The sequence below is a fragment of the Eublepharis macularius genome, chromosome 4 (genome assembly GCF_028583425.1).
Source record: "Eublepharis macularius isolate TG4126 chromosome 4, MPM_Emac_v1.0, whole genome shotgun sequence".
Lineage (NCBI taxonomy): Eukaryota > Metazoa > Chordata > Lepidosauria > Squamata > Eublepharidae > Eublepharis > Eublepharis macularius.
Genome location: NC_072793.1, coordinates 121,933,077 through 121,949,551, shown reverse-complemented (window position 1 = coordinate 121,949,551; position 16,475 = coordinate 121,933,077). Strand labels below are relative to the sequence as shown.

Below are 16,475 nucleotides of genomic sequence, written 5' to 3'. Positions count from 1 at the left end.
CATGTCACTCCCAACCTGGACAACAAGCAGTTACATATTAAGCATAGTTCACTGTCCTATGTCCACAGGACCTTAATGAGCAGGACAGGCCAAATATAATATACAGAACTTCTACCAAGCAGGTGGCATGCCTAGCAGAGCTTGTCCCTTCCTAAAGAGTCACAGGCAGGCATGGGGGAAAGAAGTGGTACAAAGTGGTACAAAGAATGCAAAGCCTCCATCTGACACAGCAGTAAACTGTCAAGTCCCTCTATGTACTGATGCTGCATTGTGTATTTTCCCACCCCAATCTCAGTCTCCGGTAAGATCAGAAAAGCTGACTGTGTAACCATGACAGAACACGGGGTCTTGAATCCAACCATCCACAAACCGGAGCCACGCTTTTTCTGCTCTCTATGCCTGCATCCCATTCTGATCCCTGGAAAAATCATCCCTGGAGTCATGGGACCCCTGTGGAGGAACAGCTATGCAGGTCAGTGGACAAGGGCTTGCAAAAAAGGAAGGAATTCATTCCCTTATTCCTCCACATTCTGATCTAGGATTATTCTTCTGCACAAGGTCCACAATCCTGGGAATGATCTCCCTTTCTCCACTGCAAGGGGGGGGGGGTTGTGGACTCTTCATCTCATGCTCACTACGGTTGGACCAATAGCAGGATAGATTGTATACTAGACATTCCAGAGGCAAACGGCTGAACTGGACACAGAGCAACCATGACCCATGACCATCTTGCAGTTCTGTGCCAAGAGGGAACCTTAAAAACTCATCCACAGCAGAACTAACATCCACCTACTCACCCTCTAAAATAATGCATTTGTGCAACCATCTTTCAGATTATGTAGAAACAAGTATGGGGACAAACTGGGTGCTGGGTACTAAGAGAGTTTGGAGATTTCCTGATACACTCTGTTTGCATGAAGCCTGATCCAGTGGTGGCCACACACCACCACCTAACACCACCCTAACACACAGCAATTTAATGGGTATAACTCATCTGCAGGGTAGTTGTGTGTCTGCCACTTTTGATTTAGAACAGAGGAAGTAAATGTTACAATACTGGAGGAAAGGAAGGAACAATTAATTAAATGGGGGAAGGAGGAAGAGATCCATAATATGACAGAGCACTGCTATGAGAGAGGGAGTACACATGCTGGTGTTTAACATTTTAGCCCTCCCACAGTTGAATCATACAATGGATCAGCACTCAAGATCTAGTAATAAAATGAAACAATTAAAATTGGATTAAAAAACTCAGACAGGCACATGTCTGGGGTTTGTGTTACTTGACTGTGGGGAGGGGAAGCTGCATGGACTGCTACATACAACTCCTGTTTGGTGCTGGGGGAAATGCTTTTGGGTCCTCTTCAACAGACAGACAAACAATGCATCTTTATTCTGATGCAAAGTGAGTTCACAAATGTCCTTTCTCCATTCTGAAAGATATAGGAAAAAATCTTGCAACTGTCTGCACGTTGAATGCAGATGGAGAGCAACCAAATCAAAGAAGAAATGTGGTTTTATTTCCAAAAGCCTGGGCTTCACGTGTGGCTAGCTGAAGCTCTCTTTGTACTCAAGGCATGTTCACTAGGTTCCACTTATCTTGCCAAGGAAGTGAATGAATGAATTTTATTCACAATCAATGGCCAACACTTAAAGACACCAATGAGAAGGTACCACAGAAATAAATAGAAACATCAGTAAAATCATTCAGAATACAACAGGTTAAAATTTAAAATGCCTGATAGTACAGTAGAATTTTAACATTTTAACTGAGCAGTTAAAGTTTTGCTAATAATTGAAGCAAGCCAATCAAATCTGGCTACCTGTTGAGTGACCTCAGGATGCCTACCTGAGAGAAAACTTCTCAGAAGGCATAATTTTTGACTATGGGTAAGGGGTAAAGTCGTAGAGAAAGGGAGAGATTCGCAAAGACTATTATATGCCTTGAGATCAAATATAACATGTTCTACAGTTTCTATCCCTTCCTCACAGCAGGGGCAGATCCTTTCCTCATAAGGGATTTTTTAAAACTTCCCTTCAAGAGCAGCTGAGGGAAGCACATCCCATCACATTAGTGTAAACATTCTCCTATGCTCTTGGTTTGATAAATTGAAGAAATAAGGCATAGGAGTTATGCTATTAATGGGTCTAAAAGGACTCGCCATTTCTCTATACTGTTGCCTCGCAATATCCAGTATCCTTTGTTTTGCTATGTCCTTAGCTTTCTCATAGCCCATAGATCACAGACATTGTTTTGAAAGACCATATAAAGGTAATTCCTTATCCAATACCCTAAGCCATGGGAGGACAAAGGAATCCAGAATGATTAAACTTATCAGCCCTTTGGGTAGGAATACTAGTTTTAGCCAATACAAAATCACTCTGATCCACAGCCTTGCCTCTACTGTGATCATACTGGTTTCAATTCAGATGAGTTTGGGACACCATGGGGCACTTGTAAGAGCGTTCTCAAAAATTTAGATTGAGCCATTTCCAGTTACCTTAGATTTGTGGTAATATTTATAGGGGCTTCATAAATAAGCTGAGTCAGTGATTTGGCCTTGAATACTCTGAGGGCCGCTATCAGGCATTTGCCCCTTTTATGCCAAGAGAATTTTTGAATTGCCCCCAAACTCCTTTTGGCATCTGAAGCAGCAGAGTTAATATTAACAGTTCTCGAGCTGTTCACCTGGAAAAGTACCCCCTATATGCTTATCACCTAGCCTTGGGGGATGGAACTCAGGCTGATTTATGTGTGTTACCAAATCATTAATATAAAAGTTAAAGAGAAGGGGCGCAAGAAGACATCGCCAAGGAAGTGTAGAAAGCAGCACTATATAGAAAATCATACCAAATGCCAGACCAAGGATCACCATGCTCAGCTCGATGGCCAGAAGGAAAAACCTTGTGATTTCCCATAGGATCTAAGGAAGACAATACAAGAGACGCATGGTCAGGAATGGGACCTAAAGAGGAGCCTGCACAATGGCATTTCACCTTCCTTCTCACAGGGAAACTCCAGGAGACACAGGGAGCCCTGTCAAATGTTTACCTCACTGGTTAAATGCATAGACACTAACACACATTTTCAAGAACTGGTTGTATAAAATGCTGTATATTCTGCAAATCTCCATCACATCTTTAAAAAAACAAGTCTGCAAAGATCTACTTGCTACTGGGAAAGCAATACTTGGTACAGCTGCAAGTGTGAGGAAGCAAAGCACACATGCAAGAGAGAACAGAATTTGCCCCATTTGTTCCTGTTCATCCCAATACTGCTTTGATTTGAAAGATTATAAATGGCAAGAAATGCCTGCCATAATCTGTCAAAATGGACTCTTGAAACTATCCGAAGTATTTTTCTTAATATCCCCTTGAACTCTAATCCTTGCAACAGGAATCAATTTACACACAGCCGCACACCTAAGTGTCCCTTTGCAATGAAGCCCAAACCACCTGCAGGAACAACTCCCCCAACTGACAGAGGGAGGCAACATGAGAAGTAACCTTCAGAACCGAGCGAATGCAGTTCATTGTGGCTTTAAAAACCATCTTGTTCATGCTACAGTGAGCAACTTTATTGCTCTTCTTTTATCCAATGCCCACCACAGACCTTGATGTTGCATATAGCTATCCAACTTGCAAAGAATGTCAGGGGCAGTGGAGACAATACCATGTCCCCCTCCTTCTCAACCCCCCACAGGGTCAAGCCCGGCAGCCACCCAGCCCAGTGGGTCAGCTGAGGCACCTTGAACACCTGCACACCAGCTGGATGATCAGTGGTAGCTGGCCGTTTAAGAGTCAGGCACCCATTGACAGCCAAGTGTCTGACAATCTGCTGTTGGGAAGCTCCACCCAGGGGGAAGGGAAGGGGAGAGTAATGAGGCAGAAATTTCTCAGGAGGTACTACTGGTCCTTCTCAGGCTTGACTAAACCCACATAAGGCTTCTGGGTAGAAGGAAGCCACTGGGCATGCTTCAGGCCTGGCTTGAGGGAGGAGGCCAAGGAAGACAGACCAGCTGTGACTTCGAGAATGTGGATTAAGGTGGTATCCAACACCCACCCCTCTCTGTCTAAGGCCAAATTGAGTCCTGGTGCATGATAGCTGGGGCCGGGAATCCTACAAAGAAAAATCACAAAATCAAAAATGAAATGAAATCTCTTGAAAATAAAACCTTTTTCACTCATGTATATAATTGAGAAATTAGCATTGCAGGTACATTGTGTAAGGTAAGCAAGTACAGACTATAGGCCATACTGTAGTGAACAGGAACCATCAGTATGGTCACAAAAAGGACCCAGATAAAAGCATAGCAACACCGCAGGAAAAAATGGAGGGGGATCAGCTCCATCCTTGCCTCTGGCTTCAGAGATCAATTCACCTTGTCAGTAACTGTCGCAGCAGTTGAGGCACTAACTGTCATGGAGACAACAGCCCGAGCAATCCCAACCACAGCCACCACAAACACCTAGAAGACACAAATGAAGGAAGATCACTGTTGAAAAGCTGCACACATTGCCGAAGATTAGCTATGTAGCATTGTTGCTGTTAGATATTCCATAGCTGCCCTCGATTGTATCTGGGGTATAGATAAATAAATAGACTCAACACCTATGATAATGATTAATGACCCTCAAATCTGGATAGTTGCAGGTAGGTAACTATCTTGGTCTGAGCAGAACAGCAGGATTTGAGTGTAGTGGCACCTTAGAGACTAACAAGACTTTCAAGGTATAAGCTTTCGAGAGTCAGAGCCCTCTTGAAGGTATCTGAAGAAGGGAGCTCTGCCTCTTGGAAGTTTATATCATATCAATGCATCCTGCAAATTTAAGTTCTCACTAAATTTTTCACGCCCATGAAAACAGATTTGAAACTGCAATTGTTGATTTTATTAACACGTTCAGTATTTTGTAACTGAGCTTTTTTGTTATGAAGCAAACAGCTTGGGGGATTCTCATATCTGGAAAGTGGGATGAATATTTTAGATCAATATAAATATCAAAAAGCAGAATACAAATATTTTAACGAACATGTGTAAAGCAATGCCTGACGAACTCAAAGGAGGCACTGAGCACAAGATTCAAGTAGTAAGGAAGCAGACCTTATTTACCTTACAGAAGCTTCATGTTCCTTTCAATAATGTTCAAGAACAGAACAAGATTAAGGTCCTAAACAGCTTGTGGCCAGGATACCTGAAGCACCACCTCCTCCCATTCTATCCTGCCTGCCACTTAAGATCTGCCCCACAAGCTCTGTCAGAGCTCCTGTCTTCAGAGGTGGGGATGGGTGTGGTGACTAGAGGCCGGGCATTTTCAGGGGTGGCATATTGCCACTGGAATGCCCTCCCCCTGAAGGCCCATGTGGCAACTACCATATTTTGGCTTGGTGCCTAAAAGACAATATTTCTTTTTACCAAGGTTTTTAAATTGTTCTACCTTTTAGCTGTTTTGTGGTCTGCTGCTGATCTAAGGACAATTTTATTAATATTGTTATGCTGTCTTTATGACCATGGCTTTTTTTTCCTATATTGATCATTTTATGACGTTTTTAGTGTAAGCCGCCTCAAAATTTACTAATCAAATAAAAAGGAATAAACTGGAGAAATTATTTGTGTTACCTTGGCACCAAATTTTAATTTTTGTTTAAAATGTGTAATTTACAGAGCCCTAAATATGACTGATTTTTTAAAAAATTATTTAAAACATTTATATGACACCTTTCCACTCAAATAGGGTCTGCAAGGCAACAAATATCAAGGCATTAAAAATATTTCAAACACTATTTAAAACGTATATATAAATATTTTTAAAAAGTAAAAACATAGATATATATAAACACACACAACCAAGGAGGTGGGCCAATATGAATTTATTGTGCGTGTGTGTGTTTATGTACTGTTAAGTTGCTTCCAACTTATGACCCTATGAACAAAAGGCCTCCAAAACGGCCTATCATTCACAGACTCTCTCAGATATTGCAAATTGGAGGACATGGCTTCCTTTATTGAGTTAAACCACCTCACTTTGGATCTTCCTCTTCCCAACTGCCTTCCACCCTTCCTAGCATTATTGGCTTTCCCAGAGTCTTGTCTTCTCATGATGCGATCAAAGTAAGATAGCCTCAGTTTTATCATTTTAGCTTCTAGGGAAAATTCAGGCTTGATTTGATCTAGAACCCACTTATTTGTCTTTTTGGCTGTTCATGGTGTCTACAAAACTCTCCTCCAGCACCACATTTCAAATGAATCAATTTTATGTTTCCCCATAGTCTGTCCTAACAGTCGCCTCTTGATCCAGAGTACAGGTTGCGCCTCGAAACAATCAGATGTTGTGGCCTACCCATTTTTTTAACCCCATCCTGATTGGATACTGCAGTTCCATGTTGATCTTGCAGCACCCCTAGCTGCGGTTTGAATTTCCTTTTGACTTCCTGAATTTACTGGGGGTATGGCAAATGAAACAGAAAAGTCCTCAGCTGCTGGTGGAAGATGACAATAGAGGGGGGTAGGTGAATGTCCCTGAAGAGCAAGTTCCAAAGTTTTGGCACTAAGGCTGAGAAGCCCTTTCTTGGGTTGCCACCTGCCTAGCCTCAGATGGCAAGGAAACCTCCAAAGATGATGAGAGTGGATGGGCAGGTTCGTATGGGAGAAGGTGGTCCTTAAGAATATTCACAGCCTCCCTTCTCCAGAGGTCACCTGTATACATCCTGTGCACATAAACAGAATGTCTTGCTCTTGAGAAATAAGCTCTACCTACAAATTTCTATACCATGAATATATTAATCCCACTTAACTGATGCAGTAAAGAGCTGGAGCCACTTGTAAACATACTTCCACAAGAACAGACTAGACAGATGCTGCATTTAACTGTGCTAAGTGAAGATTTCTGAAAGACCGACAGGCTTTAACACCATCAAGAGAGGCCTTCTTATCCCGTCTAGAAACAGTAAAAGAGGGGTTTCAACTGGAGGAAAGAAAGAGGGCATTTGTAGATATCCTGTATTATAGTAATCCTATGACTGTTCTCTACAGGCATCCTGTTTTGACTTCTAATCAGCATCAGGAAAAAAAATCTACTTCCTTTCCAAGATAAGGTTTCTGAAATAAACAGTAGCTTTTCTGCTGCACAGAGCATTTTCATACTACAGAATTAAGTAGCTCTGCGTTTCACACTGGCCCGAGTTTGGTGGGTGACCTATTATTTTGCAACAAGATGCATACATAATGGAAGAAAATCATACTGACCAACTTTAAATCTAAGACTGCATCTCTTCCTAAAATTCAAAGAGTGTCACCTGCTACAGATGGGAGCCAAAGGCTACACTGCATAGAGCCAGCCACTGTCCTCCATTTCCTAAGTGTGAAATGTAATGTAACATATAACAGTGAGTCCTGAAGTCTGACACCTGGCTTTCTCTGACTATAAAACATAGAACCTAACTGAGAAGCACAAGATCTGGGAGCGTAGGAAGGAAAAATAAAAGTTCCTGACCATCCTATGGTGTCAAACTGTAGCTGACAGCTTATCAGTGCGGTAGGCACTGATGATGGGTGGCTACTCCTGGGCTCAGGAATTGACTAGGTTAAGCCACATACAGGGAGGGAACTTCTCTTGCATGGCCAAAGGAGCTCCCTTCTGGGAGTGCACAGTTTTTAAGTTGTCTAAGGCCTAAACGATTTCACTATTCATCACATTTTGGGCTCTCAAAAGCCAAGTACCAATTTCCTTTGGATTCAGAAGGAGACATCCATGAGCAAGGCCCACCAAGTACGGAACTGCTTAGAGGATCACACTCAATTGCCTTTCAGACACAGTCATCTCTAGGTCAGGTCAACTTTTTGTTACAACAAGACCCCCCAAAAGTTTCAGAAAATCTAGCTAGTCACAGGATTTCTTCAACATCTTGACAAGCACTTGATGAGCATGCCAATGTACTTCAGGGTTCACAAAAAGTAAGAATGTACTCACTAGTATGTAGAAGGTAGTAAAGATTGGGCTGGACGTAGCATGAATTTTGGCCCTGGCAGAAGGCAGCTTCCAGAGGAGAAACAGAAAGAAAAGCACATTGGGAACCAGCAGCAAAAGGTCCCAGTAACGAACCCTAAAGTGGGGGGAAAGACAGTTCTTTTTTAAAATGCAGTTTTCCCAGCTCTGTCCATACAGATACTCAGAATTCGTACTCCGTAGAAAACAACAACTGCATTTAATTGTGCCTTACCTGGTTGTCCCAATATCTTCATACAACAACAATAAGCACTTGTGTGGGACAGTTATGTTGGTGTCATTAAAAACCTGTGCAGTTGTCAAGGATGCAGAAGTCACATTGTCCCATGCAGTTACTAATGTGGTAGCAGGTGGCTGAGAGGTGATGTTGTCATATGTGGAGGATGTTGCCACAGATGTCATCCTGCCACTGTCCTGAAAGAAACAGAAAAGCAGCATTATCAGGCAACAGATACTGAAGGGGAAAGTCCTCTTACATTGAGAAATTAAAACTAAAACCTGTCCACTCCTCTGGCATTAAGCCTCAGACACACAATGCTCTAGTGAGACCCTCTATTACTAACATAACAATTGTTCTGAGATTCGTGTCAGTGATCACTCAAGTATGTGTGTGGATTAAGTGCAGCTTTGTTCTTAGATGTCCAACTAACAGAACTTATTCAAAGTGTTTTTTTCCTCAATCGTCACCAGCATCTAGCATTGCTCGGTACGTTTAGCCAGGGGAGAAGATGACTGAGAGGTGATATGATAACCATCTTCAAGTACTTGAAGGGCTGTCATATAGCAGATGGTGCGGAGTTGTTTTCCGCTGCCCCAAAAGGTCGGACCAGAACCAATGGGCTGACATTAAATCAAGAGTTTTCAGCTAAACATTAAGAAGAATTTCCTAACAGTTAGAGCAGTCCCTCAGTGGAACATGCTTCCTTGAAAGGTGGTGGGCTCTCCTTCTTTGGAGGTTTTTAAGCAGAGGCTAGATGGCCATCTCACAGCAATGCTGATTCTGTAAACCTAGGCAGATCATGAGAGGGAGGGCAAGAAGGATTACATCAGTGCTTAGTTCTTGTAGCCCCTTCTTACATGCCCAGGGTAATGCCAGTCACCACTATGGGGTCAGGAAGCAATTTTCCCCAGGCCAATTTGGTTAGGGATCCTGACGGTGTTTTGCCATCTTCTGGGCATGGAGCAGGGGTCACTGGGGGGTATGGGGAGGGGAGGTAGTTGTGAATTTCCTGCATTGTGCAGGGGGTTGGACTAGATGACCTTGGACGTCACTTCCAACTCTATGATTCTATGGTGACTATTGCTCGAAAGCAGAAGCTGTCTTGCCATCACCCACACTCTATATAACTTCCACACCTGACTGCTTTAATACACTTTATTGGGCACTGCTGTGTTTGGAAATCCACGGAGATTTGTGGGTGGAGCCTGGGGGAAGGCAGGGACCTTAGCAGAATATATTGCTGTACAGACCACCTCCCAAAACAGACATCTTCTCCAGGGGAACTGATCTCTGTAGTCTGGAGATCCACTGTAATTCTGGGAGATCTCCAGAACTCACCTGCCATTTGGCAACCCTACACTGTCCTTGAAGAGGGTTTGGAAGCTTCAACTGTTGTCAAACATTGTAGCCCCCTTGCCTTTTAAACCTTTCACTGGTCAACTACCTTCCCTTTACAGTACACAGGCCACCCATCCATTTCCAGGTAATTAAGCACATAGTGTTGAACAGTCAGGGAGGCAGGAGAAGAGGAATAATAACAGTATATTAAAGTTTCCTTCAAAACCACATAGGTACAGAGGATATTATTCCACATTGTTCCAGTGTTCCCCTTTGGCAACGTACCGCCCATTCTCTCACTGTGAGCTGCAATGTATTATCACAACACTCATCTATTTCATGCTCTAGGAATTAGCTTTGCAGTCACCAAGACTGTTTGCCTAGGGCCCAGAACTGAAACACAGCTGACAGTAATGTCTTCCGGTATTCCAGTTACAGAGGTAATTATTCTCTGTAACTCTTGCAGAAATCAAGTTACTAAAGTACATGTTTTAACTTGGCTCCAGGCATTTTGATTTTGTTTATTGTGTTTTTACCCCATCCCTCCTCCAACAAGCTGAGGGCAGCAGAGTATCTGAAAAGAACAGCACCTGAGGCAGAAAAACACTCTCCCACCCCACTCCCCAAGTGGCCTGCTTGGAAGTTGGTGCTCCGTCCTTCTACTCTCAAACACACGGCAGGGGTAAGAAAACTCTTACGATTTTTTTTGTATCTTCTTAACAAATTGCATCATTGACACAGCTTGTGGCACAGTGACAACTTCTGCTTCTTGGAACAGGTTTCCACAAGTGCACTGAATTCCTAGAGACATGAGTCTTATTCACCAGGGAATGTATATACCATCTGTGTACAGCATATACTTGATTTTTCGTTTATATGTATTTTGATGAACTCTCAGGCTACATTTAACCCACATACAGCTGAATGCATGAATGAAACTTCATATTTATCCAGGTACCGGTCCCTGGTTGGGCTGTTTCTTATAAACAGATGTACATGCAAGATTCACATGTGTTCCATGTGAATAGGACTATGGTTTTAAGTACGGGTACATCTCAGTCAACCATTCTTGCTGCCAAAAGAGTGAAATTTGAGCCTCACTTGGGCAAATCGTTTTTTCTTTCTTTGCAGCAGGCTGAACTTGAGGAATTACTCAGATTTATACTAGTTTGTGCCACAACAATCAACTACCACTTATTTCTCTCCTACTGGTTAAGCAGAGGCTCTTTCCAGAGCTGCAGAAACTTCTTAGAAAAGATATTTAAGTCTAAAGTTATTTCCCACCCATATAAATTAGATATCAAAAGATGGTACGATTGACTGAATGTGCAAGATTGCTATCTTTCTTCTAATGCAGAAAGCTACATTTAAAAACACATACACAGAGAGAATGCTAAACAGGCAGGCAGGAGAGGTAAGAGTAACCCACTAGCAGCTGAGAGCTAACATTTGATCTGCCTTATTCTTCAGAAAGAAATTATTGTTCTTAGGAAGCTATTCAGACACAAAAAATATTTCTTGTTAGTAATATTTTTAAAGTGTACAATTTCATCCTTCTGAAGTGTTTTATCTCCACAATATTTCCAGAGTTTTAGTTTTGATAATCTAAAGTAGAACATTGTTGCTGCCAATGCCACTCTTGAAATGGGATCAAAGTCATTGCTGGTCTTTAAATCTCTACCTACCCAACCATGTACCAGTGGATGTTTACAGTCAAGCATACCCATGTACTCTCACACACTTCTTTATTAGCAACTGCCCAGGTGAAGCCTGTAAGAACCAAGTTGCTACTTGTAGGGGTTGGGTACCACCCTATCCCACCTCCTCTCTTCTAGCTAGCTCTGTCCTCTTTTGAGCTGGAAGCTAGAGTTGGGCTGTCCCCCTTGGCTTACTCACTCAAGCCTTCTGAAGGCCCTAGCCAGGCCTGGGGCAGGCTGAGTGGCCTCTCTCTACCCAGAAGCCCTATGGAGACTTGATCAAGTTTGGGAGGGACCAATAATGCCTTCTGAGCAATTACTTCCCCAGGGTGGAGTTTCTCAATAGTTGATCATCAGACAGCTGACTGTCAAAGGGCCAGCAGTCAATGGCTGCCTGACTCTTAGGGCTAGTTGGCACTGACCATCTGGCTGGCATGAGGATCTTTACAAGGTACATCTGGGCCTGGTGGATGCCTGGCTTGATCATATGGGGGGGCTGAGGCACAGTGGGGCCTGGTGTTGTCTCCACAAACACACACACAACCTTGATGGAGCTGGAAGTACAAGGACAAGGTACAGTCGTTCTTGCTTGCGATGCTGTTTTATTTCATCATGAACCCACTGGGCCTCTCACAGAAAAGCAAGATCAAATTTGTTGTGAAAATTAAAAGAGTTCAAGAAGTTATGTGTAATATACATTGACTGGACCATGTGCCTAATACTGAGCCTCAGAGAAAAAGGTCGACTATAAATGAAGTAAATAATAATAACAACAATAGCATTTGGTTTATATACCACCCTTCGGGACAATTTAACGCCTACTCAGAGCAGTTTACAAAGTGTTATTATCCTCACAACAATCACCTTGTGAGGTGGGTGGGGCTGAACAAGCTCCAAGAAGCTGTGAGTGACCCAAAGTCACCCAGCTGGTTTCAAGCGGAGGAGTTGGGAACCAAACCTGGTTCTCCATATTAGAGTCCTGCTGTTCTTAACCAATACACTCAAACATATTTGTTTTCTAAAAACTCCATTAAAAAGAATTGAATAATTACAAGCAAAAAGAAAGGAAAACACGTAGCTATATACTTTTTAAAAAATTGAAAACTCTTGCCCTGCATGTAGAAGTTTCTAGGGACACTCAGTCCAATCCAAAACAGAGTTACACCCTTCTATGGGCTTAGCAGGGAGTAATTCTGCACTGGGACCTATTCTGAAATGTTCTACTATGGTAGAACACCTGCCCCATCCAAATGTACAAACCTAAGCATGTTTCTCTTTGTACAGTACCTTCCACCAATGCAGAGTAGACCTAATTTTTCATGTGCAATTCCACATTAACAGTAACCCCAATTTAGGGAAGGAAATTAACAATGTAGAACAGTTCTGTGAAGCAGCAAAAAGCGAGCAGCGCAAAAGAGAATTGACTTGTAACAAAAAATGAACTTAATTTTAGGAGGGTAGCTGTGTTGGTCTGCAGTAGAACAGCAGGATTTCAGTCCAATGGCACCTTAGAGACCAACAAGAGTTTCAGGGTCTGAGCTTTCGAGAGTCAGAGCTCCTTTCTTCACCACAGGCATGACAGGGAGGAGCAGGGCTTGGGGGCAGCAGAATATGGGAAGGAGTGGTGGTAGATGTTTGCTTATGCTGCTGCTATGATGGGAGCACGTTTTCACACCCCCATCTGGAAACAGCCTGAGATGAGAACTAACGAAGTAACAGCAAACCATGCATATGCACAGATTATATGAGAGTTACAGTACAAGAGAAGTGCATGGGCTCAAGGCTACCTAGAAGCAGGTATATAAGCACGCCAATACCTGTAAGAAAATAGTCAAAGTGGTACCTGCCACCTTTAGTATCAAGCCCCAAGCAAAAGACAGCACAGTAAGAAAAATTAGCTCCTTTCCCCCCTATCTAGAATTCATGCAATCTGCCCTGTAGGTGCCTATCTGAATTCACAGATGTGTTGGCCATTATCTGTATTAACTCATGCTCAGAACTGCTCACTTAATGCTAGCTCACATTTTGCACTCTAATCATCTCATGGATGTTGTGCTGCACATATGTACCTTGACTGAAATGAGGTTGTGCAATTATTCAAGCCTAATCTAGTACCTATGGAATTAATTACAATTTAGTTCTCAAATTTGGGGGGGGGGGATTATTTAACTCTTTGCACTTCTATGCCTGGAGGAATTTAACCTGTGCAATGTATAATGTGGTTTTCTGGGCTAGTATAGGGAAAAACCCTTCCCCGTTCCCCAAAGCAAATTAGAAAACCCCACTTCAGCAGCTATATAATACACTAAGAACTCTCAGTCAGGCTCATAAAGAGAGAGGCCTTTTATCGAAACAAGGCATTCAATGTCCTACCCTCTCAAGTTTTGCTTCCTCATTTTACTCAAGGACAAGTTCATGAGACTGGGATTTTTCAACTTGAGGACAATAAGCATCTGTTCAGTTCATGCCATCAGAATCTTATTCAAACCAGACCTTATAAACGTGGCACTGTAAGAAGAAACAACATGGCTCAAGGAGGATTTTCATCAGGGACCTTATATATTCAAGATGTAACTGTAACTGGATTCCCCTTGGCCTAGGTAGTAACAGTTTGCTAAAGCATGCAGCTGCATGAAAACAGCAGATATGTACAAGGACAGTGATAAAATCTAGCATCCATACCTTTCATGTACACCATGTGTTAAGAATCCACTACAACAATTTGTCCTCCTTTCATTTCTCAACTTATTTTCTTTCAGAGTTTCCTTTTCCCTTCTCTACACGTGCCAAGCAGCTCCCACGCACCAGCGTGATCATAGGATTTGCTTAATATGAATACCTGGGGCTCAATTACAGCGCACGCAGTATCCCGAAACCACACTTAAACTGTCAACAGCTTAATCATGGTGGAAGTTTTCATGCAAGTCTCATAATGAGCAGACTTCCTGTCATGCTAGGGCATTAGTACTGGGAGGGCTTAGTCAACCACACCAATACTTATTTGTTGGGTCTTTCAGTTCTCCCCCTCTCCACTCGACTGAGTGGCTAGTTAGAAATTAAATATTTATTAAATAATATTATAAAGCGTGAGACTAACTTGGGAAGGAAAAAATGTCCTAGGGATTATTTCTCACCTTAAAGAAGCAAGCCTTTAAATTATTGGTGTCAAAACAGAACTGAAGAGGGAAAGAAGTGGTGGTGGGGAGAAGAGTCCCTCTCAGCTGTGAATAACCATCAAGGAAGCCTAAACATAGCATGAGTTGAAAGGTGACAAGTGTGGGCTCAGAAGCAGAGGTTATGCCTGACAGGTGTGTCCCTCTCAGTTTCAGAGGGCTAAGATTTTCAACAAATGAAAACACTTTACCGGATTACACCAGTATTAAGACCATGTGCTTAATATCAACAATCTGTCGTCTATTTCTTCAAAACATCTTCTGCTCATGCATGCCACAAAAACTTTTTAAAAAACCGGTCCCTTTTTGAAGCAAAGCCGTGATATCCACAGCTAACACTTCTTTAAGGTATCCTAAACTTCCACTCAACAGCAACACGTTTTTTTCTAGAAGCTACGGGACCCCAAAACAACAACGAAGGAGGAGGAAGGGGATTGTCTAATAGAAGCACACATTCAAGAACAGAGGATGTTGGACGGGCCAGGCACCCTCTTCTGGAGAGGCCCATCTCCCATCTTAGGTGGAAGACAGCACCAGCTCCTATTCAAGATAAGAGAACACCAAAACATTTTTCCTCAGGGCAGACACGCACATCCCAAGACTCCTAGAAAAGATACTGCCATGCAGGCCACCACTAAGACTGCCACATCGCAATGAAAAAAACCAAGGGACTCCTATTATTCAGAAAGGAGGCCACCACATTGGATGGAACAGACCCGTGTAAGAGGCATTTTTAAAAACCACCATCTGGCAGGCTACCCCCACGTCCCAGAAGGGGGACGCAAAAATCCCTTGCCCAGTGAAGGAGGGTTGCTTGCCAAGAGAAGCGAGTAGACGAAGGAAGCGCTTAAAGAGGGCAGGAAAGGGGGCGAGCTCTCTCGCGTCCCGTGCCGGGGAATAACACCCTGGAGCTCGGCCCAACGGAGTGCCTCCATCTACAAGCCGGAGGACAGACGAATCACCCACCGCTCCAACAGGGCTATACGATACAGGACCGGGGAGGGAAGGGGCCCCCACCACCTATTCCTCGTCCCATGCCGCAGGAGGCGCCGCTTCTTCGCAGCGTCCTCGTTACCTTTGCCCGCTGGTACAGTAGGGAAGCCTTTCTCTTCCACAGGCTCACTCCCGGTACTCCGACCCGGCCATCCCGCAGATTCTGTCCCAGGTCCAGAAGGGGGTGGAGGATGTGTGCTCCAGGGAACGTCCTCTACACGGCGTATTGCAATGCAGCCGCAAAGGGCGCCTTCCCTCCACGGCTCCCCCAGGACTTCTCTGGCTGTCAGCTCAGGAAGGAGACTTGCTACTCGAAGCACCTTTACTGCCACTTTTCTGGAGAGAGAAAAAAAGGATTAGAACGAATAAACTACTGGGTTTATTCTGCGGTTACGAATTGATTGTCGTTCCCTGAACCCGAAGGACTTCGGCCAATCATAAGGCGTCTAAATAAAGATGCCGCGCTCAAAAGCGAAACAAAGGGATAGACTGAGCCAATGGAGGAAGCGGAGAGGCGGGACTGAAAGGGCAGGACGTGCAAGACCTTAAAGGAAGAGGCACTCCGACCCTGCGCGGTAGTATTGTGGCAGTCTTTGACAGCAGAGACGTACTTTTTGACAGCACAACCCTAAACGTTGTAAAATTCTTACGATCTACATGTAGGTATTACAAGGAAGGAGTAAGAAGATGTTATAAAAAAAAGGCCAACTAAGATCTAATCAAAAGGGCCCCTCTAAAAAAAAACCAGACACACAGACACACAGAGTCACTGGGGACCACTCCCAATTGTTGATAGATGGGCAAAGTAGACAAAGTAATAGGCCGATGCTGTGCTGTGCAGATTTACTCTGAAGTAGGCAAACCACCTCTGTTACCACTCTTTTTGATTTTGCTACTACAGACTACTACAGACTAACACGGCAAACTCCTTTGAACCTTTACACAAACAAACTGATCTCCACATCAAAAGGAGCTGTTTGTATCTCCATATCAGAGTTGTTTACATCCCTCCTCCTCTCTCCTCCTCTATATTTGACCAGTTTCTTTCTG

The 16,475-nt window shown here is 43.3% G+C and overlaps 1 protein-coding gene across 1 annotated transcript in view; it reads right to left on the bottom strand.

Annotated features, from left to right (window-relative positions):
• Window positions 1-15,601, bottom strand: part of TPRA1 (transmembrane protein adipocyte associated 1) — a 28,888-nt gene extending 13,287 nt beyond the window's left edge. Inside the window, exons 1-5 of the mRNA XM_054978278.1 lie at window positions 15,508-15,601; window positions 8,219-8,418; window positions 7,969-8,101; window positions 4,383-4,469; window positions 2,852-2,924 (exon numbers count right to left, since the gene is read on the bottom strand). Coding sequence (XP_054834253.1) covers window positions 2,852-2,924; window positions 4,383-4,469; window positions 7,969-8,101; window positions 8,219-8,406 — 481 coding nt within the window. The 5' untranslated portion in view covers window positions 8,407-8,418; window positions 15,508-15,601. The remainder of the gene's footprint in view (window positions 1-2,851; window positions 2,925-4,382; window positions 4,470-7,968; window positions 8,102-8,218; window positions 8,419-15,507) is intronic.
• Window positions 15,602-16,475: the final 874 nt, after the last annotated feature.